Genomic DNA, 21,335 nt, shown 5'->3' with positions numbered 1-21,335 from the left:
TTTCCTTACTGAGCTTATCACATATACATTGTTAATGTTAAAGAATTATAACAAATCAGGAAAAGCCTAAACACAACAATAAAAATAGGGATAGAAGACAATTCATTTAAGAATGCAAATCAACAATAGACTGAAAGTCCCATTTCATTGGCAAAATGCAAATTTCAAGTAAGTTACCACTTACTTTTGCCAGAGATTTTTTTTTTTTTTTACATTAAGTTGTTACTGGTGTTGCTGGTTTTTTTGTTTTAAGATTTTATTTATTTGTTAGAGATCACAAGTAGGCAGGGAGGCAGGCAGAGTGGTGGTGGCAGGAAGCAGGCTCCCTGCTGAGCATAGAGCCTGATGCTGGGCTCAATCCCAGGATCCTGAGATCATGACCTGAGCTGAAGGCAGAGGCTTTAACCCGCTGAGCCACCCAGGTGCCCCTTGCCAGAGATTTTTAAGTAATAATACACTCAGTGAATGCTGTACTACAAATCACTGTATTGTTTCTGAGAAATAATTTGGTAATATTTATCAAAAAGTTTAAAAGTTTCATACTATTTTACCAAGTAATTCCGCTTTACCAAGTAATTCCAAACTCCTGAAAATATATTCTAGAGACTAGAGAAATGTGGACAAGAATGTATGTACAAGAACATTTATTGAGGAGTAGTAGTAGTAGTAGTAGCGTTTAAAATTTGGATGTAAATGTAAAATTTGGATATAAACTGGGGACAATACCGAAATGAGAAATGACTATTTAAATGATTTCAAAGAATTTTTAATGACATAGGAAATTCTTATAATTGAGCTCAATTTGTTGAAATATTGGCTATAATAAAAAACACAGAAGAATGTCGGCAAGGACATGGAGACAATGGAACCCTCCTACATTGCTGGTGGGGATGGAAAATGATTCAGCCATTGTGCAAAACAGTCTGGCAGTTCCTCAGAGCTAAACGAGCTAAACATATAATTACCACAAAATCCAACAACTCCACTCCCGGGTGTACACCCATGATAAATACATATATCCACACAGAAACTCCTACACAAATGTTTATAGCACTTTTATTCATGAAAGCCAAAATGTGGAAATAGCCAAAATGCCCATGGATAAACAAAATGGTATATTGCCACAATGGAATATTATTCAGCCATTAAAAGAGAGGAAGTGCTGAACATGACACAATGTGGATGTTTCAAAAACACTATGGCAAGTGAAAGAAACCAGAAGCAAAGGGTCAGATATTTTATTATTTCTTTTATATGGGATCTCCAGAATAGGCAAACCAATAGAGCAAAAGCAGATTAGTGGTTGCCTGGGTATGGGGGAAGTAGTGGTGGGGAATGAATGCTTAAAGGGTACAGGGTGTTGTTCTAGAGTGGTTTAAAAAAGTGAGGGGAACTAGAAAGTGATCATTTGCACCATACTGTAAATGCACTAAGCGTCACTGAATTGTTCATACTTAAAAATGGCTAATTGTACGTTATGTGAATCTCTCCTTAAAAACAAAAAACTCAACATAATTGAATATTTTCTGTGTCCCAGCATCCCCTCCCCTCAAGAAAGACAGCCAGCACGCTAAACACCCAGCCAAGAAAACTGCCCAAGTTAACGCTCTCGAACACAATGGTAGCATTTGCAGCAACAGAATGAAGTTAAACGAAGAAATTGGTGGGAAGATGTCAGCCTCTTGCACTGTGGGGGATGCTCCAGGGTGAAAGCCGTGCTGTGCTCAGTGACATCAGAGACGTCGGATTTAAAGATCAGCCTGAGAGCACCCAGAAAGTGTCCGAGCTGCGAATGGGCTCGAAACCATCCCCCGACCTGGATTTGCGCCGGGCCACTGTGACTCCAGGTGGCACAGGCCGCAGAGCGGGGGAATGGGCCAGGTGTCCCCGCACCCCCGCTCCTCCAGACCACGAAGCAAGGCTTCACGGGGGCCTCGGGTATTAGGTTTGTCTCAAAGCCCCAGGAACTTCTGGTGGGCAGAGGCGTGGGGGCTGGGATTCCGGGCCCCTGAAAGAGGCGCGAAGGTGTGACGGGGTAGGGGCAGGGGCGACGGGGTAGGGGCAGGGGCGGCGGGGTGGGCTCGGTCTCGCTCGGGGCCCGGCTCCGGGTGCGAACCTCCGGGTTTGTGCGCTGCCGGCCGGTGCGCCGCCTGCACGCCGCCGGCAGCTCAGTGGTTCGGCGGTCTCAGGCTCCAGCCAGAACGAGCAGATCGTCACAAAACGGTGGTTAACTGACCGAATGAATGGCCTTCACGTCGGGAGAGCAGTAGGATTTTACTGGGGCCCCCGAGACACCGAAGGGAAAATTAGGGCAAATAACGAAAGTAAACCCCCGGCTTTGCACACCGGGTCTGCGCCTGGCAGCTGCGGAGCACGCTGCGTCCCCGTCGCAGGGGAAAATGCTGCCCAGCGGCCGGAGGTTGCCGGCAGGATCTCAAAGTGTCCACAATCCTATAAAAGCCACGGGGGTGGGGGTGGGGCTGGGGGAGGGCGGGTGAGGAGGTGCGGGGGTTTGTTGTTCGTTTTGTAAAAAGCAGGGAAATGGAAGGGAAGCGGATTGCCCATTTCCTTCGTCCAGAGTTGGGAAGCGGGTCCTTTGCTCGCACTTCTCTTACCAACTCCCTTTGTTCTGTGCGACGTGGAGGAGCTCGGCGGGACGAGAGTTGGGGCGGGGGCGGTGGGGGGCAGCTCTCCGCAGAGTCCCTCTGGTCTTGTCAGCGTCGTGCGGCTTTGGTAAGCATTAGGGAGGAACTGGCAGGTGCCGAAAGCAGCGGAGCCTTCGATAGCTCAGTTGGTAGAGCGGAGGACTGTAGTGGTATGAGTTGCGGCAATCCTTAGGTCGCTGGTTCGATTCCGGCTCGAAGGACTTCGTACAACCTTTTTAGCTTCCGTTTAATTCAATTATCCCGTAGGGAGAAAGTTTCACTCAGAGGCCCGCTGTGCATTTGCAGGAGCAAGGCAGCTGTTTGCCAAAACACATGTGCGGTACGTAGTCAGTATCCGACCCAGTTCTCGTGGGTTAGATGCGAAATTTGCATTACTCTTGCTTACGTGTGATTGTTATACGCCTGCTGGAAAAAATCTTGCCCGTGACCCCACCGTACTCTGCTATATAAACGTCTTCAACTACGGACGGTCCGCGGGTCAGCGACCGGCTGAGAACATCCTGTAAGGCAAAGGGAAGAGAGCTGGCAGCAGGCGGGGGATTAGCTCAAATGGTAGAGCGCTCGCTTAGCATGCGAGAGGTAGCGGGATCGATGCCCGCATCCTCCACTCAGGTTTTTGCCCCGAGGATCCCTTAATAGCAGGAGATCCGCTGACCCAGGAAGGTGTTTCCAAATGGAGAAGAGCCCGGTGAGCGCCGACTAGCTTCGCACGTTGTCCTTTTATTTTGCAGGTGAGTCTTTTCCAGTTTAGTTCCTGGTCACTTTGTGTTTTCCTCCTACTGGCAGGCAGGCCGTTAACCGTCTTCTGAGAAGATGCGGTGGAACCCTCGGGCGCGATTTGCCGGCCGAGCCCCCAAACGCCACTGGCTCAGGTACCCGCTAACGTGCGAGGGAACCCCTGCGCGCTGACCAATGGCAGCGAGCCTTACTGGGCGGTTAGCCAGCTGTACCCGCGGCCAATAGGCGAGAGACTTCTTGTTTCCTGGCAGAGCGGGGTCCCGGCACCGCGGCGCTCGGGTTTTGTTTGGGTCCCGGGTGGAGGGCCCGGGTGCCGGGGCCCGAGGTGGCGCCTCGCTAGCGGGAGAGGGAGCGGGATCGCCGGCCCCGAGAGAGGTGAGGGGCGCTGCGTGGAGCGCGGGCCCCGCCGGCCCCGGCCCCGCCCCCTTGTCAGCCCCTTTCAGCCCGGAGCCCCTCTGGAATGCCACCCCGCCCCCCCGGCCCGGCCCCCCCCGCCCCCTCCCCCGGCCCGGGCCTCCCCAGCCCCACCCCCACGCCCGTGGCCGCACCTCTGACCCCTAGTCCCTGCCTAGAGTGTGTGTCTGTCTCGCCCCTCCATGCCTCCGAACCCCACCCTGCCTTGGGCGAGGTCGGTCAGTGTGAGACGAGGGTCTGTCGGAGTTGAGGGTCGAGAAGCCACTCCTTGCCCTCAAGTGGGTGTCTACCAGCCACTTTTTTAGGGGTGCTCAGAATACCCATCACTGACCCACAACTACTGCCAGCGTAGCTTTTTCAGGGACTCCAGTGCTTGGCAGGGCGGGAGGGGGCCGGAAACAGACCCATGCCCTAACTGGAATTGAGCTACAGGTGAGCAGGTGGCTTCTGCCCAGTTTCTTTTGTCTTCTTGGCAAAGGCCGCTGTTCTCTAGCTTGCTTTCATAATAGGAATAAGATAGTAACAACAAAAAAAAGGAAGAACCAGCCCTTCGAGGGCTCGGGGAGCAACAGACCCAGTGCCTGGTTGGTACTTGTGAGGACAGAGGAGTGGAGAGAAGCAGCTGCCCACTTAAACTTAGAAACTCGGAACTTGGTTCTCTCTGCTGCGCTGGAGAGTGGGGAGCCAGGCTAGGAACCAGAAATCTAGAAAGGCCCATCTGTCAAGATGGCCATGTGTTGTGGTGGGTGTATCTGGGCCGGGTGTGGGAAATCTGACCTCTCAAATGTTGTTCTCTAACCTTTGGGCTGCAAAAAAGTTTAGAATCTAGCATTTCTCAACATGGTTAAGCCACTGAGTATTTCATTTTGGAATAGCCAAACTGTTGTAAAATGGGGTCCCTTTAGGTCAGGTACAAACCCTTAGTGTGGGGACAGAATACTGCTTTATCTTACCTTTTGCCGAAGTCTCCTTCTACCTTTTCTGAGGTTGAAAGAGCCTATTGCTTCTTAGGGCACTCCCTTAGAATAGCTTTCACTTATCAGGAGGTACCCGAAAAAACTTGTTTTCCTTTTTCTTCCTCTCCTTCCTACACCTTCCCCCCCAACTTCTCCCCAGCTCTCAGGGCCAGAGTGGGCAGGAGGATGCTTTCCCGGCCTCACCATGGAGCTGCGCTGTGGGGGCTTGCTGTTCAGTTCTCGCTTTGATTCAGGGAACCTAGCCCACGTGGAGAAGGTGGAATCTGTGTCTAGCGATGGGGAAGGAGGAGCAAGTGGGGCACCAGCTCCCATCAGCAGCATTGCCTCTTCCCCTGACTACGAGTTCAACGTGTGGACCCGACCAGACTGCGCTGAAACAGAATTCGAGAATGGGAACAGGTAAGAGGAGAGTAGAGGAGGGGGGAAGAAGGAGAGATGTCCGTGTCCCCAAGTCTGTGCTCGGTCAGCTCTCTCGCCCCGTCTCTGCCCTTCCTCTCTCTACCCTTCTCCCTCTCTCCTTGCCTCTTCCTCAGTAAACAGGCCTTTCCCAGTTTCAGTTGCTCCAGCTGTCCCACATGCCCTGTCTCCAACCCTCAGTATCCGGGGACCTGTTTCTCCTCCTCTGGAACCTGCAGGTCATGGTTCTACTTCAGTGTCCGGGGAGGAACTCCAGGGAAACTCATCAAGATCAACATTATGAACATGAACAAGCAAAGCAAGCTGTATTCCCAGGGCATGGCCCCCTTTGTGCGCACACTGCCCACCCGGCCACGCTGGGAACGAATTAGAGACCGGCCCACGTTTGAGGTAAGTTCTCCGTGAGGAAGACAGACAGACTGGGGTGCTAAAAGTAGAGGAGGGACAGGAAAGAGGGGTTAGCCTCGATACAGAGTCCCAGGCAGATGGCACACCAGGTTTTGGTATCTACTTCCCCTCCAGTGCTAGCTGGAGTCCAAGATAAGCCCCTGCCTCAGGAAGCCTAGAAGGAGCCGACTGTCCTATGGAGAGTCCCAGAGGGAGGGAAGCTGGTCAGTGTGCTGAGGGTGTAAGGTCAGGTTAAGGTCAGTTCCTGGTGATCCCAGTAGCATCTTAGTTCTCACACCAACAGCCCCTCCCTCTTCCTCCTCTGCTCCTCAGATGACAGAGACGCAGTTCGTGTTATCCTTTGTTCACCGTTTCGTGGAGGGCCGTGGGGCCACCACCTTCTTCGCCTTCTGCTACCCCTTCTCCTACAGTGACTGCCAGGATTTGCTAAACCAGCTAGACCAGCGCTTTCTGGAGAACCACCCTACCCACAGCAGGTGCCGACCCCGTCCTTACTCTTGCCACACAGTCCCAGACCAGACAGCATCTCTGCCATTTCTGGAACTTGCCCCAGGAGCCCTGAACCATAAACATCACCAGTTCTTTTTTCTGTACAGAATATGGGACCTTGGGTGCTTTTGACAAATAAGTGTGTGGCCACACTACCACCTACATTTTGCTGTCCACCTGCCCAATTCAGCTGCCGTCAGTTATCCAGAACTTGGTACTGCCATTGCCCAGCACACCCTTTTTTCTGTCCCAACAGAGGGCAACCGTGTACACAAAGTCATATATTGTAGGGAGCCATAGACTGGGGGGAAAACAGGTTCATGCTGTCCCGGACTCTGCCTTCTGGCAGTGCAGACCACCCAGATCCTCAGCCTCATTTAACATCACGAGGGACTGTAAGGTTAAGGTAAAAGACCAGATCCTACGAATCCTAGGCTGGCGATGAGCTCCCCTCTCGTTAGGATGGTAGCGGCTTCTCCTGCCTTAATGACTTTTGTCCCCACAGTCCCCTGGATACCATCTACTATCACCGGGAGATCCTTTGCTATTCTCTGGATGGACTTCGTGTGGATCTGCTAACCATCACTTCCTGCCACGGGCTTCGAGAAGATCGAGAGCCCCGTCTAGAGCAGCTATTTCCTGATACTGGCACCCCCCGACCATTCTGTTTCACAGGCAAGAGGGTGAGTGAGAATCGCTTAAAGATAGTGCCTTGGCCTTTCCTTAGCCCCAGACCCTGCCGACAGCTTAAGGCCACATTATCACTGGGCCTCCTAGCCACAGCCTTAGCCTGCACTGGGAGGCAAGCGTGGCCACTCCCACTCCACCCGCAGACTCAGCCAGCTGGAAACCCAGTGGCTCTTCTGCCCCCACCCCCCATATCCTGCTAGCAGGGAGCTACAGAGTGACTGGCCTAATGACCGCTCTCCTCTCCATCTCAGATATTCTTCTTAAGCAGTAGGGTACACCCTGGGGAGACTCCATCTAGCTTTGTCTTCAATGGCTTTCTGGACTTCATCCTTCGACCTGATGACCCCCGGGCCCAAACCCTGCGTCGCCTCTTTGTCTTTAAGCTGATTCCCATGTTGAACCCCGATGGTGTGGTCCGGGGCCACTACCGGTAAGAAGCCTCCCCAGCCCATCAGGATTGTTTCTGGTCCCCCTTGTGTCCTTGATCTCAGTAAAACACTATCAGCCTCTCCTTGAACTTCTGTGTAACCGTTCTCTTGCACCCCAACAAGGGCAAGCCCATCTCCTTATCCAGAGGCCAGAGAAGGAAGGTAGCTTATCTCGTGGCACTCTCTGGAAGGAGTAGTTAGAATGGCTGCAGGTTGCGCTGGGTGCAGAGAGCTGTGCTTAGCTGGGTCTCCGTGGTAGGGGTGACGGCAGATCAGGGAGAGGGCTGGTCCTCAACGCTCGCCTTCCTCATGCAGCCTGAGCCTCTCATTTTATAAGTCCGTCTCCCATGGTCTTCCTTCTATCCACGCTCACGTCTCCCCCACTGGCCCAGCCTTTCAAGCCCGCTTCAGTCCCTGTCCTCTTACAGCACAGACTCGCGTGGGGTGAATCTGAACCGTCAGTACCTGAAGCCCGACGCGGCCCTGCACCCAGCCATCTACGGGGCCAAAGCTGTGCTCCTCTACCACCACGTGCACTCCCGTCTGAACTCCCAGAGTCCCTCTGAGCACCAGCACAGTCCCCAGCTCCCCGTGGATGCGCCCCTTTCCGACCTCGAGAAAGCCAACAATCTCCAAAATGAAGCTCACCTCGGGCATGCATCTGATGGGGACAACCCTGAAGCCTGGCCACAGACCAAGCCAGCAGAACAGAAGGCCAGTGGTGTGTGGATTATGCCCCAACAGTCCGCCGAGGCTGAGCAGCCGGCCCCCGACACCATCCCCCCAAAAGAGAGTGGTGTCGCTTACTATGTGGACCTGCATGGACATGCTTCCAAAAGGGGCTGCTTCATGTATGGCAACAGCTTTAGTGACGAGAGCACCCAGGTAGGGATCCCCGAGTGTCCTGAGAGTGTGGGGGTTGTGGCAGGTCAAGAGAGAAAGCTTAGGCTAGGGACAGAGGGGAGGTGGCCTTTTGGCGGGAAGGCCTGCTGCTGTAAGAGGTATTCTACCTCCCAACAAGCTTCCAGGGGCCGAGAAGCAATGCCAGTGGGGCTTTGTGTCTCAGTCATTACATCATGACTTTTGAACGAAGGTCAAGCTGTCAGCACTGTGGTCTTTATTCTAGACTTTGGGAAACCAGGGGGAAAGGAAAGGTTTGCATTATTGGAGAAAAGAAGCTAAGAGCTTAAAAAGAGGCGGATTTGTACCTTTCTAACACCTGGAAATAACGTCAGGCATCCGGTGAGAATTCCAGCACACTGCCTACTGCTGATGGTTGTAATGGTGTCTGCCATGGGATTAGTCACATGCCCCCTGCTTGCCATCTCTTCCTTGCCCGTTCCTCCCTTCCACCTCTCCTGAGTTGCCTTTTTCCTCCCCGAAACAGGTGGAAAATATGCTGTATCCAAAGCTGATCTCCTTGAACTCCGCACACTTCGACTTCCAAGGCTGCAACTTCTCAGAGAAGAACATGTACGCCCGAGACCGCAGAGACGGCCAGTCGAAGGAGGGAAGCGGCCGGGTCGCAATCTACAAAGCCTCAGGGATAATCCACAGGTTGGCGGGAAGCTGGGGTGTAGCAGACAAAGTACCTTCCCTAGAGAAAACACCACCTGGTCTAGGCTGTCTGGGCAGCAGAGGACAGCCCAAACCTTCTCAAAAGACAGGCTCCTCGTGTGTATCACTGTCTTTCGTCTGGGACTCTGTCTTGTGGGGACTTCCGGGCTATGCCAGGCTGTGCCGAGGTTGGGCCTTAGCATTTCGATCATATCCACTTTTTTCCAAGTGATTGCTTCTTAGAGCACCGAGGCTGTCCCCGATGGTTCTGTCCCGACTCTGTTCAGGCAGGACCCTAACAAAGGTCTCTGTGTCCTAGCTACACACTTGAATGCAACTACAACACTGGGCGCTCGGTGAACAGCATCCCTGCCGCCTGCCATGACAACGGGCGCGCCAGCCCCCCGCCGCCTCCGGCCTTCCCCTCCAGATACACTGTGGAGCTGTTCGAGCAGGTATGGCTACATGGGGTATGTGCGGAAAGCGGGAACCTCCAAGTCAGGAAGGGCCTTCGCTCCTGTGGCCTGACTCAGGTCCCCTGAAGAAAGGCTTACCACGTCACTATCTCACCCCCAGTATTATTTCCCTTAGCTTGTCTAAAGGCCAGGCCTTGATGGTCATGGTATCAAGAGGCTGAGTAGGCACTATTTCTGCCCCCACACCAAGAGAATCCCCAGCACGGCTGATTCAGTCTTTGCCTCTGAGCCCGTCTTCCTCTTTATACTGTGTGTGTTCACTCCTGGGCTTACAGGCATCGCGTCTATGCTGGTCTTGATGACTTCTAGGTCCCAGGGCACATAGAAGTCCAAAGAGCTGCAGGTTATTGAGGAGATCGGGGCACCTTCTGCTAGGAGAATTCCTTCCTGTGCCAGCCAGAAAGCACACCAGCTCATGCCCGTGAAGGAGGAGGGCCCCCCAATGAGCAGTTGTTTAGGGAACACCTTTAAATCTGCTGAGATAAACAACTCTGACACAAAATTTGGGGCACCCACTGAGAAAACCTGAGGCCTGGTCTCTCCTTCCCTTCCACTGTGCTGTGCAGCCCAACCCAGCAGCCTGGGCCGGAAGTCCCAGATGCTGAACGAGACTCCACTACCCTGCAGGTGGGACGGGCTATGGCCATTGCTGCTCTGGACATGGCAGAATGCAACCCGTGGCCTCGGATTGTGCTGTCAGAGCACAGCAGCCTCACGAACCTCCGTGCCTGGATGCTGAAACACGTGCGCAGCAGCCGAGGCCTGAGCAGCACTGTGAGCGTGGGTGTCAGCAAGAAGAGAGGCTCCCGAACTCCACCCAAAAGTAACAGGTAAGACCCACAGGGTGAAGGAGGAGAGGGTGTGCAAGTGGAACAGCGCTCTAAAGCTAGAAGTTCCAAGGGATTTGTGTTCCCTTCCCCATCCAAAAGGACCACATCATAAATAATTTCAGAGTAAATTAAAATTGGTAAGATTAATGCATTTTTTTTGAAAATGGGATCCTCTTCCCTTTTACCCAGGGCTACGTACTTCCTGGGCATCTGAAAACCAGGCCAGAGGCCTCCCTGCTCAGAGCCGTGCCCAAAATTAAATATAACTAGTGGAGGGGCACCTGGGTGGCTCAGTGGGTTGAGCCACTGCCTTCGGCTCGGGTCGTGATCTCGGGGTCCTGGGATCGAGTCCCACATCAGGCTCTCTGCTCAGCGGGGAGCCTGCTTCCTCCCCTCTCTCTCTCTCTGCCAACTTGTGATCTCTCTCTGTCAAATGGATAAATGGAATCTTTAAAAAATAAATTAATTAAATATATATATATATATATATATATATATATATATATATATATATGTAAAACTAATGGAGGTGGGAGCAAGGTCTCAGCTTCCAGTGATGGGGAACACCTCAGGGTCCAAGGGCCATCACTACTGGGATAAGAGGGGAACTCACCAAGAGTTCAAGCTGCCGAGAGACACCCTTGATAGCTTTTAGCATGCTCTCTGTGAGAGCAGCTCTGTGCAAACAAGGGCTTGTAGGCACTCCAAGATCAGCTGCCGTGCCCCAGTCAGACACCTTATCCGCGGATGCAGATTCCTCCCTTCTCCCTTGTAACAAGTCCCTGTGCCCCTCCCCCCAGAGGTGCTTTCCTGAGCACAGACCCAGGGGGAAGCCTTGGGCCATAGGCTTCCTGGCCCAGGATTAACCAGCCTTGTGCTTCTTTGCAGCGGCTTGCCTGTGTCCTGCTCTGAAAATCCCTTGAGCCGGGCACGCAGTTTTAGCACCGGCACGAGTGCTGGGGGCAGCAGCAGCAGCCAGCAAAACTCTCCACAGATGAAGAACTCCCCCAGCTTCCCTTTTCATGGCAGCCGGCCCACAGGGCTGCCAGGCCTGGGCTCCAGCACTCAAAAGGTCAGCCACCGGGTGCTGGGCCCTGTCAGAGGTAAGCCAGTCTGGGAGCCCCTGCAACAGGTGTTCAGTTGTTTGGGGCACTGCTGGGGGAAGTAAGAGCTTGAAGAGACACACTTGGCTGGGACCAAGGGGTCAATCAATAAAATTAGTTTATAGCAGCATCTGCAGCCTTTCCTGCGACCTTGGTGTTCCCTGCGCCACAAGCCCCAGAGCAGTAGAGTGTCTGGCCCAGGCGGGAGGCCTGGGCACCTGGGCTGCGTTCCATGCTGGGGAGCAGGGGGCTTTCCAGGCTAAAACACTAGCTGAAGCAGGGCCATGCTGAAGTGTGGAGGCTCCACGGCAGGGCCGGCATCAGTCTGTCCTGCTGGGAGCAGCGTGTGTCCTCATGCCGCAAGCCACAGTGCTGTAGGGCCAGAGATCCCTAGCCAAGGTCTCTGTAGGATGAACCTGTTCCTGGCTTCAGAGCCTGCCCCGAAAGTGGTATCAGAAGGATTCTAACCCTTCCAATGAGAAATGGAAGAACTACAGACAGCTTCCGTTTGAGACTTACTGAACAGCAGTCTGGCCCCTTCCAGCGGTGGCCACGGCTGCTCAATAGTGCATCGGTAGCCCTAGGCTGGGCTGGAGGAGACCCTGCCTGATGAGAGTATGGGTTCAGACGTATACCAGGAACTGTGGGCCTTCAGGAAAAAAGAGGAAGGTCAGTGGAGCCATTCCTTGGGAGTGACTCAGACAGTGGGGAGAGACTTGTGCTGCCACTTCTAGAAATACACTAACCACCAAATCAGTACTGTCCGTGGCCTCTGGGCTGGAGAAATCCTGCCAGAGCGTGGAGGCTTGTCATCTGGAGCTAAGAGTTCTCGGGTCTTCAAGCTGCTCTCGCCCTCGTTAGCGCTTCCCAGGTGCAGACCAGAAGCGCGCACTGGGCCAGTGGCTGTGACAGTCTGACTGCACTAGGTGGGCAGCCCGGGGAGGGAGCAGCTTTGACCAGTGAGACATGATCCCTGACTAGCGACGCCAATACCCCTGCTTATGTTCCAAGCCCCATTCTCTGAGATCCTCCCATCACTGGGACGGCATGCTTTTGTACACTGTGTTTGAAGAACAGATTAAAGTAATACTAATCGTGTATTTAAGTAGCATTAAACAGTGAACAAAATAGTATCACATATATATTTCATCTGATCCTCACGAGGCCCTGTGGGGTTGATGGTATCTCTGTTTCTCTGGTGAGAAAACAGAGGCCGTGGAAGGGGGACTTGTCCAGGAAGCCACAGCTGTTAGTGGCAGCATTAGTCAAGCTTCTTACTATTCAAACTTCCTGTAATTTCTTTGCTTCTTTTCTTTTCTTTTTTCTTTTTTGTCAGCCTCTCATAGCTTTTCACGCATAGCTCCTAGGAAGGAATGTCAGCATCCTAGATTCCCCTTTCCTGACTACAAAAGAGAAAGAGGAAAGATTCCTCTCTAGGTCCAGGTCTTCCCTGGAAGATTCTAGGCAGTTTCTAATCAGTATTTTATTATTATTATTATTTTATTATTATCACCCCAGCCCACCCCAGTGCAGAGTGCTGTGTGAAGCTCCTTCAGTGAGGAACATGTATTCTGTGTCTCCGTTACTTCCCCCAGATAACAGAGAAAAGGTACATACATATTTAGTACTAAGGATTTCCTTACAGGAAACAGACCTAAAAACAGATAGTCAACAGCACATAAAAGCACACACTCGTTATAATAAACACAGGGGGCTTGGGGAGCCACTGTTGTAGATAAACTCAAGAGTAATTAGCCAAAGAATGTTCTGTTGAGAAATGGTTCTGAAGAATGCACGGTAGCATGCGGCCCGACATGGAGATGCCTGACATGAGAATGGGAGCCGGGACTGGCGCTGCTCTGTAGGGAGGACAGGAAGCAGACGTTCCCAGCTGGCTCGAAGGGCCAGGCACAGAAGTTAGGAGAAGAGAGGTAGGAGGAATAAGTTCAAATGTCTCGAAAACAAAGATGAGGAGTTAACTGAGACGTGTGGCAACAATTGTGTGCTCCAGAGAATGATGAGAACGAAAGATTAAGGGGAGAGCAGCCTGTGTGTACTGGGCAGGCGGGGGAGGGGAATCCTCGCTCTAGTTTATACGGGAGATGACTAATGGCTGTACCAGCGTCCGGGAAGGAGAGATGAATATATTTATCAGAAATAGAGGTGGCAGGGTTCAGTGATCGTGGAAGGCCAGACTAAGAACTTCAAGGCTATCAGCTAAAGGAAAGAGTCACGGTGATGTTAAGACATTGTCTGGAAGGAAAAATGTTGAGTTTATTCTAGAGATGCTTGGATGTCATGGTCTATCTATATGGAGATGTCCTGAGGGCAGAAAAAAGAGCCAGCCTGTAGAAAAGGGGACATCAAGGTTGGATCTAGGTGTCACCCACACATACAGGTAAAACAAGTGAGAAGCAAAGTTCTCCCCAGGGGAACGAAGTAAGAAGCAGAACAAAAAGAGCTGTCTCTAGTAAGAGACACCTGAGGACTTGCATCCGTATCTGTAAGACCTGAGAAACTAGGTCTCTAAAGTCATAGAAGGTTGAGAAAAGGGTTACTGAGACCAAGCAGGAATGCTTTAAGGAGGTGAAAGGTCAGAGCGCTGGAATCTCAACTCCAAGTGCTACAGTTTTTGCTGCTTCATCTCCTAAAATCCCTGAGAGGACTGCAGGGTAGGAGAGTGGGCCTGGCTTGAGACAGGGACCTGCAGTGCAGACTGTGGTGCCTACATTGGGCTTCCTCAACCGACCCTCAGAAGAACAGCTTTGTCCGGCTGACCTGCCCTGTAGCTTTGCGCTGTGTCCTGGCTCCACACGTCTGGCTCTTTGGCCCCTGGCACGTCCAGGCATCCTCTGTCCTCCAAGGTAGGAAGAACACACCTCCCGTATCTCCGAGACCTCACTACAAAGCAGCTGAGCCTTCCAAACGCAAAACTGAGATTGTGATTTGACAAATGGGTTTTTTCTGGCTTGTAAATTTATGAGAAAATTTCCACTAATGTATGAAGAACATATCACACTTAACTATAGAACTAATTCATGACTATCCTTTATTGGCCAAAAGAGAGCATGAGATTGTGCTATCCAGAAAACTTCAGAAAAGATCTAAGCAGCCAGCCAGAAACATAAAGCAGAGGTTCAGGGAGCTAGTCTGGCAGGTTCTATCCTCAAGGCTGGAGGGTGACATTTTAGAAGGCCAACCTCTAAGGCAGACTGGGGGAAAATGGGAATGTTCCTGGGACAAAAGGCCGAGAGAGCCTCTGAGGAAGCCCTGACCCCTGCACCCTCCGACTGCAGGGCCGGGAGCTGCTTTACTGCAGTTCCCACAGCTGCAAAGCAGGTCCTGAGCCGCACCTTCCTGTCTCTGTGGTCAGGCTCCATACCAGCGGCCGCAGAAGTGCTCACGGCACCAGCAGCAGCTCTTGCAGCCGAGGAGGGCAAGGTCACAGGAGTAGCTAGTCCATGACTGAGGCAGGGAAGCCCAAAGCCTGCAAGATACTGATACAAAAAAGTTGGTGCCCACAGAGCTCGAAGGCAGGCCTGCGTGGGGACAGTGGATAAATCACTGGCTTCTTCTGTCCTGGGGGGCATAGGACTAAGGGGAGGCCAATGGGCACCCAGGGCTCAGAGTCAGGCCGAGGCCTTCTCGTATCATGCACCCTAGGTGCTTCCCCCAAGTACTGGCCGTGGATTCAGGCAAGTATCTCTCAATAACAACCTGGTCCATCTGGCAGGCCACTAGAGTAAAAGACAAGCGGCAAGGTCAAAAGTGGAAGCTGTCAGCTGGCATCCTTCCACTGTCCTGTCCTCCCTCCTAGCTCTGGCCCTTCCACCTGTGACTCCTAGACCTCTCTCCTGGCCTCTGCCATGGCGTGGTTCAGCTGACGGGCGGCTCTTGGCCGAGCAGCTCAAGCCCCATGGTAAGGGAGATGGATGGAGGAAGAACACTTCTAGCACCATCCCGCTTGTACTGTTCCTGCTGCATCTGGATTACAGCTTACTTGAGGGCAGGACATGTCTCCTAACACATCTATTTATTCCCTTAGCACCTAGCACTTACTAAATGAGCACCAAATACTTGTTGAATGAATAAAAGGCAAGAAGTGGGGAGCCGAATAAATGTTGGTCTCACCTTCCCACCCTTCAGAGGGTATCAGTGAGGTCTGTAATGATACCAGTGACTCACTAAGGGTGCTACACAGAGGGACAGTTCCAAAGAGGTCTCGATGGGGATGATGCTAGACCCAGGCCCAAGTCAGAGAACTGCTCCTCGAAGTTGTGAGACCTTTAGACTATCCATTCTAACTCCTGCCCTGGAAAGGGCAGTCCCCCTCTATCTCAGACCCTCACCCCAAGATTAACCAAACCCTCCCAGAATGAAATCTCTGGCTGATTACCATAAAAATTCAGTCTCACAACCGCTGGAAGCAAAGCTGATTCACATAGCCCTCTGCACTCAGCCTTAAGCCACTGACTACAGCTCAGAACCAAGAAATAACGGAGCTGGGGCTCCTCCCTTAAATCCTCTCAGTGGGGACCGAGTAAGCCTGGATTATACCAGGAGCCAGAAGTCAAACCACAAGAAACTGGGCTGTATGCTCACACTGCCAGTTTACAGGCAGGCCTGGCCAGGTTTTCAGACCATCTAAGTGAGTTAAAATGCGATCTTTAAATGCCTTATCCTTTCCATATTAGGCCCCTCTCCTAAACCGTAGTGGTCTCACTAGATGGGGCAGGATTCTCTCATTAGGGGCAGGATTCTCGAGTCATTATCTGTTGTATCTTTCCCAGAATACCTACATTCACACAGTTTTTACGTCATATGCCTATTTTGCTTCATACGTTCCTGAATATTTCTGTTTTTGCTGCAACCTACAAATGTCCCAAAGGCTTTCATTCGCTTTCCTACCTTTCCTGGGATAGGTAAGGTATGACAGGTGAGGGGATAGGCGAGGCTTCATCCTTTAACATGGTTTCAGCATCCCCCTATGTATAGGTAAGGTATTCCTCGGAGCCTCTAAAAACTCACTGTTTCCATCCTTGATCAAGTTCAGGTTCATTTCTGCCTATTACATAGTGTCATCTGGACATCATCCTGATATCACCGTTTTACTGAGGATTTACCTAGGCCTGGGTTCTAAGTCATTGGTGGTGGGTAACACCTCAGGTTATTTGACTGTGGTCAAGTCTCTAACTTCTGTTATCTTTCACTGCTGTGTCACCTCTTAATAGCACCCCAGTCTGTTTGTTGTTGTTGTTTATTGATGTAGAATTGACAGGTCTGGTTCTTTTTGACTCTTGGCTGCAGCTGGTAACTAGCCTCTCAACAGACTTCTCAAAGCTAATAGCTTCTGTCCTGAAATCTCTCCCTTTTTCCTATTGCTTATTCATCTAAGTATCAATTTTTAAAAATCTGGGTTGGGACTTCCAAAATTAGCCTTGCCCCTGCTAGCTACTGCTCAGGATAGCTGGACAAGTTACTGTCACCTACTTCCTGAATTAGAGGTGTCTTCCATCTAATACATGTTGCTCTGTTAGGGCCCAACTGGCATCCTGGGACCTCCACTGACTTCAGCTCCATGAAGGTTAATAGTCCATTTGGTCTGAGAGCATGTTGGCACCTACTGTCCTTCGTGATGAGGAAGGACCTGCCAAACCCAAAAGCTTCCCCACCCACCCCAGCCACCATCTGCTCTCAGAGCTCGTAGCAATGAGGCTTTCGCCATAAGGATTGGGCCAGAGAGCTGCCACACAGGGTTGTAAACCTGTGTCCTTAAGCTCAGAGATTACTGAATCGGCCTGTAGTCTGTAGGATGTCTGCTACCCAGGAAAATGAAACCTTTACTAAAGTCTCTGGTTTTCTAGGCAGAATTATGTACGCACTGGGATATATGGACTGGAAAAGACAAAATCTCTATACTCAAGAGAGGCAGGTTTCAGCAGAATACCAGTTAAGATTTACTGACTACTATGTGCCAAACACAATTCTTAAGTACTTTAGGTGACTAACTTACTTCATTAAGGGGACAAAAACCATAAACAATTACAAGTCAAGTGAACAAAGGACAATGAAGGGAGGGGAACAGTTAATTCAAGCTGTGATGGTCAGGGAGGATACACCGAGGTGACATTTGAGATGGGACATGTAAAGTTTAACCAGAAGAAATAGTCCTTGTAGAGGAACCAGAGGGCTCGCTGCCCCAGGGGCAACAGCAGAGGGTATGAAGGATCAAGTCAGCATCCTACCAAGGATTGGTAGACTGGAGTCACAGCCGGCGGAGCTCTGAAGGCCATGTTAAAAGGTTGAGACTTCATCCTTTAAAAGACCTTTAGTATCTCCCCCTGGCCTGAACCAAATGATTTTTCATCAGGTCTAGGTTTTGGAATAATTTCTGACACGAGCATGAAAGATGGATTGTAAAAGGTTACAGATTCAAGCTAGGACAACAGCAGGGCATTTTTTCCAAAAGCCTAATCAGAGAGAGACTTGTATCTGGACACAGGCCACGGCAAGGTTCTCCTTTGAAGGAGGAATCCAAGCAAAGGCAGAAGCAGTGTTTTCCACATTTTGTTAAACACAAATCAAAATGTAAGCAAGGAGTCAAAAGATGAAACAGGGTTTCGAGCCCATTTTTCATCAAGATAAGAAAACCAAAAGGAAGGATGGGAGAAAGTGAGTTTTGCTGGAGTCGGGAGAGACTAGCAGGGAGAGAAGCTAATGGACACTGACCTGTAGCTCTGCAGAAATGGCCGGAGAGCAGCCTGAGAGTTTAGAGTATGCAGAGCAGGAAAGGACCAAAGGTAGAATTGGGAGGGGGTTGTGGGCACTGGTATTTGGGGTCAGGAAGAGCAAACAAAGAGGGGCAGTTAAGAGGTGGGAGAACCTAGAGGAGCCGTGTTTCAGAAGCCCAGCTCAGTAACTTCTCTGCTGGGAAAGAACTGAACTGTTCAGAAATGGACAGGTGAATGAGGTTGTTTAGCCCCAGAGAGGTGGATGAGGGCTGGCTGTGGCCTGGGTAACCGGAATAAATGTCACAAGACTTCCTACCCATCTGAGATTTACCTCTGAAGGGGGCTGCTGGTGTGAGGACAAGCTTGACAGCCGGCATCTTCTGAGCAGGGGGCACAGCAGGGCGGTGGGGTGCCAGGGCCTCGCTTATTTGCCCGTTTCTCTCCTGTGTCCCTTCCACTCAGAGCCCCGAAGCCAGGACAGGAGACGGCGGCAGCAGCCACTGACCCATCGCCCTACTTCAAGCAGCCTGGCCCCATCCCTAAATCTTGCCCCCGGTTCTAGCCTGGCCTCTTCACCCAGCATGGGCTCCTGTCTGCCCAGTTCACTCAGCATATCAGGTCTGTACCCACTGCCACCGAAATCCGGGTGGACTAGCCTTGGATCTTGCCACAGAGGTTATAGACCAGGCTCCCTACTAGGCTTAAACCAGCCCCTTCAGCTCCCTTGCCCCCTGACCTAGACTTCTTTCTTGACTTGATGTAATGCAGCCCTCCGCACACCAGGAACATCGGTTACCCTCCTGGATTATCCTAGACCCCTAAGCACCTATGCCCTTGTACAGGAAGCTGGAAACTATCTTTGTAGAATAAAATAAGTTACCATTCCTTGAGCGTCTACAATGAGGCAGGCACTGCTCTAATTCTCATTTTCATAGCTGAACATCCCGAGTGCCTGCTAGTTTGAGCTGCCTCACTCCAGGAGCTGGGCAACATTAGACAAAACTGAATGAAATAGGCATGGGCCTTTCACTTGTCAGCATGGCAAATGCTGTGTAACCACATCATCCACATAAAACCCAGGCCACCTGCTCTCCTGTAAGTTACACCCCCCTGTGTGTAGAGGACCGGATGGGAATGAGTCCTAAGACTCCAGCCCAACATCTTTTAACTCCCTCAGTGCCCATAACTCCCAACCTATCAGTTCTCTTCAATGGTAGCCCTCAATCCACCTTCTTGGCTACTGACTTGATCCTTAAACACTTACCCATCTGGATGGGATAGGCTCTAAGCTCTAGACTTTCAGAATGGTTCAGCTTGATGGGCTCCAATTCAAGATCCAAGTTGCTACTGCAGCCCTTGGACCAGACTAGAACATGCCATGCTTCTTAAGCAGGGGCCATTTTGCCTACTAGGGAACATGTGGCAATGTCTAAAGACATTTTTAGTGGTTACAGTGGAGATGGGGCAGGGGAAGAAGGGCTATCTAGTGGGTAGAGGCCAGGAATGCTGCTTGACATTCTACAATGCACAAGACAGCCCCCCACAACAAAGAATTATCCAGCCCAAAATGTCAGTATTGCCAATACTGAGAAAAGCCTAAAGAAATTTGCCTCTTCTCCATGGTCCCCTACCCTGATATGTTTCCTTTGTTCCCTAGGGAGCAGCTGCTCACTCCTGTCCTCAGGGGACAAGCCAGAGGCTGTCATGGTGATTGGGAAAGGGCTGCTAGGACCTCGGATTCCCTGTATCAGGACACGAATGCAGGTAACATTTCTGGGTCTTCCCCAGCCCAATTCTGGCAGAGCCCAGCAAGGCACTATACATCTGGGCAGTGGGAGGGAAAATGCTCAGCACTGCTCTAAGCCTCTCCCCTCGACTGTATCAGAAAGCTGCTCTCGTGCCTGAGTGCCTCTGTCTGTCCATTGCCCCCAGTCCCTTCAGCCAGGTTTCTTGCTTGCTTCCAACCCATGTCCCTGCCAGCTATTCCTCAACCTCAGCCTGCTAGCTTTGGCTTTGCCTGCCCCTGCCCTTAGCTTCTCCTCTCTTTCTGCCCAGACCTGCCCGAGGAGAGTTCCCGCCAGGAGGGGTCCCGGATTCCCCAGGTAACACATCTGGTTGCTGCTCCTAAGAACAGCTGTGCCACCGACTCCAATTCAGTCCAGATCCCCACGCTAAGTTGGCTAAAGCTGGGTACAGGCAGAGACTGGATGGGTGAAACCTAAGCTGCTCTGGCAGGGGCTGAGGCACAGAAGGCTCCAAGGGAGATGTACCGATTCTCCAGTTGCTTTCCATACACTGTTTCTCTATTTTGCCAGATGTTAGCCATGATACAACCATGGAGGTTAAATGCTGGATCCCTCTGCCTCTCCTAGTTAAGTAAGACTAGGAATCATAGACTGAACCCAAGAATTCTCTAGCTGTGACCCTGCCTTACCTTCTCAGCCAGGGACAGTACCCAGAAATTCAAGGTCCCAATACCTATGTTGACTCCTATACTACATTCTTACACATGGAAACTCTAAAAGCAAACCCAGAAGCAAAACAGTTCATGGAAGAATCCAGCCTCTTAGCCCACCCCCTATCCATACAGGCTAGGCCCAGGTTGGGCCGGGGCTCACCGCCGACTCGCAGAGGGATGAGCGGCTCTTCCGGCCCCACATCCCCTATACCCCGCACCAGAGAGAGCAGTGAGCCGGAGCCGGGACCCCACTCTGCAGCAGGGTGAGCACCCGGGTCCAATCCCTCACCCCACCTCACTTCTATTCCTTCATTCCCATCTCTGCCATTCAGGATCATTTTCTTCTCTCTCTACTCCCTCTGGCCCCCAAAAGACTAAAGGTACTTTCATTAAGAATCTTGATTGTTTTCCATCATGGCCTCAGTCCTTCCTCCAAACAGACAAGAAAACCACTTCTTGTTAGCGCCTAAGGCCTCAGAGCTGGTCCATTCCAGCATTGGCCCACTATACAATGCTCAACCCCTCTATCCTTACCCATCTCACCTTTCCCATCTCCCAGCCCCTAGCGAACAGAGCAGAAGAGGGGCAGAGTTTTCACAACCCTGATTCCTCTCTCTTCTCTGTTGCAGGCTGCCTCAGGCCGGGCCCCCACGGCCCCGCTCTGCCCCTGCCTTTTCTCCTATTTCCTGTAGTCTATCTGACTCCCAGTCCCGGATTTGTTACAACGGGGGGCCCTTGGGCCAACCTGAGGTTTGTTTTGTCCCTAAATCTCCCCCACTCACTGTTTCTCCCCGGGTCTGATGCCTCAATCTTCATGCCCAGTATACAGCCCCAAGATGGGAACACAGTGAGAAATGTGCTAGTCCCCTCCCTCAGCTGCTGATTCCATGTGACAACCTACTCCTTGGAATGCCAGCCACCCTCTTCTGAGGCATCGCAGAGCATCACCTTGA

At 51.6% G+C, this 21,335-nt stretch overlaps 1 protein-coding gene and 2 non-coding genes across 7 annotated transcripts; all 3 read left to right on the top strand.

Moving 5' to 3' along the window:
• Window positions 1–2,776: 2,776 nt before the first annotated feature.
• TRNAY-GUA lies at window positions 2,777–2,866 on the top strand. Its single transcript is given in 2 exon segments — window positions 2,777–2,813; window positions 2,831–2,866. It is a non-coding gene; the product is annotated as a tRNA-Tyr (tRNA).
• Window positions 2,867–3,200: 334 nt separating this feature from the next.
• TRNAA-AGC lies at window positions 3,201–3,273 on the top strand. The gene has a single exon. It is a non-coding gene; the product is annotated as a tRNA-Ala (tRNA).
• Window positions 3,274–3,655: 382 nt separating this feature from the next.
• Window positions 3,656–21,275, top strand: AGBL5 (AGBL carboxypeptidase 5). Of its 5 annotated transcripts, XM_045073889.1 has the most exons (16): window positions 3,918–4,250; window positions 4,935–5,194; window positions 5,431–5,602; window positions 5,933–6,096; window positions 6,615–6,792; window positions 7,051–7,229; window positions 7,656–8,112; window positions 8,615–8,784; window positions 9,104–9,239; window positions 9,888–10,090; window positions 10,979–11,193; window positions 18,387–18,542; window positions 19,582–19,688; window positions 19,980–20,026; window positions 20,515–20,645; window positions 21,012–21,275. In XM_045073889.1, exons 2-15 carry the CDS (start codon window positions 4,980–4,982, stop codon window positions 20,561–20,563), a joined length of 2,448 nt encoding a protein of 815 aa, XP_044929824.1. In that variant the 5' UTR covers window positions 3,918–4,250; window positions 4,935–4,979; the 3' UTR covers window positions 20,564–20,645; window positions 21,012–21,275. The 5 variants fall into 5 exon arrangements, with proteins under 5 accessions (XP_012918415.1, XP_012918416.1, XP_044929825.1 ...); XM_013062961.2 differs by lacking the exons at window positions 3,918–4,250; window positions 19,980–20,026 and adding an exon at window positions 3,656–3,779; XM_013062962.2 differs by lacking the exon at window positions 19,980–20,026 and having other exon boundaries at window positions 3,917–4,250.
• Window positions 21,276–21,335: the final 60 nt, after the last annotated feature.

This window comes from Mustela putorius, unplaced genomic scaffold (assembly GCF_011764305.1).
Source record: "Mustela putorius furo isolate JIRA1106 unplaced genomic scaffold, ASM1176430v1.1 tig00537293_pilon_pilon_pilon, whole genome shotgun sequence".
Classification (NCBI taxonomy): Eukaryota; Metazoa; Chordata; class Mammalia; order Carnivora; family Mustelidae; genus Mustela; species Mustela putorius.
Note: the sequence above shows the minus strand (reverse complement) of the source record. Positions and strands in the feature narration are given on the sequence as shown.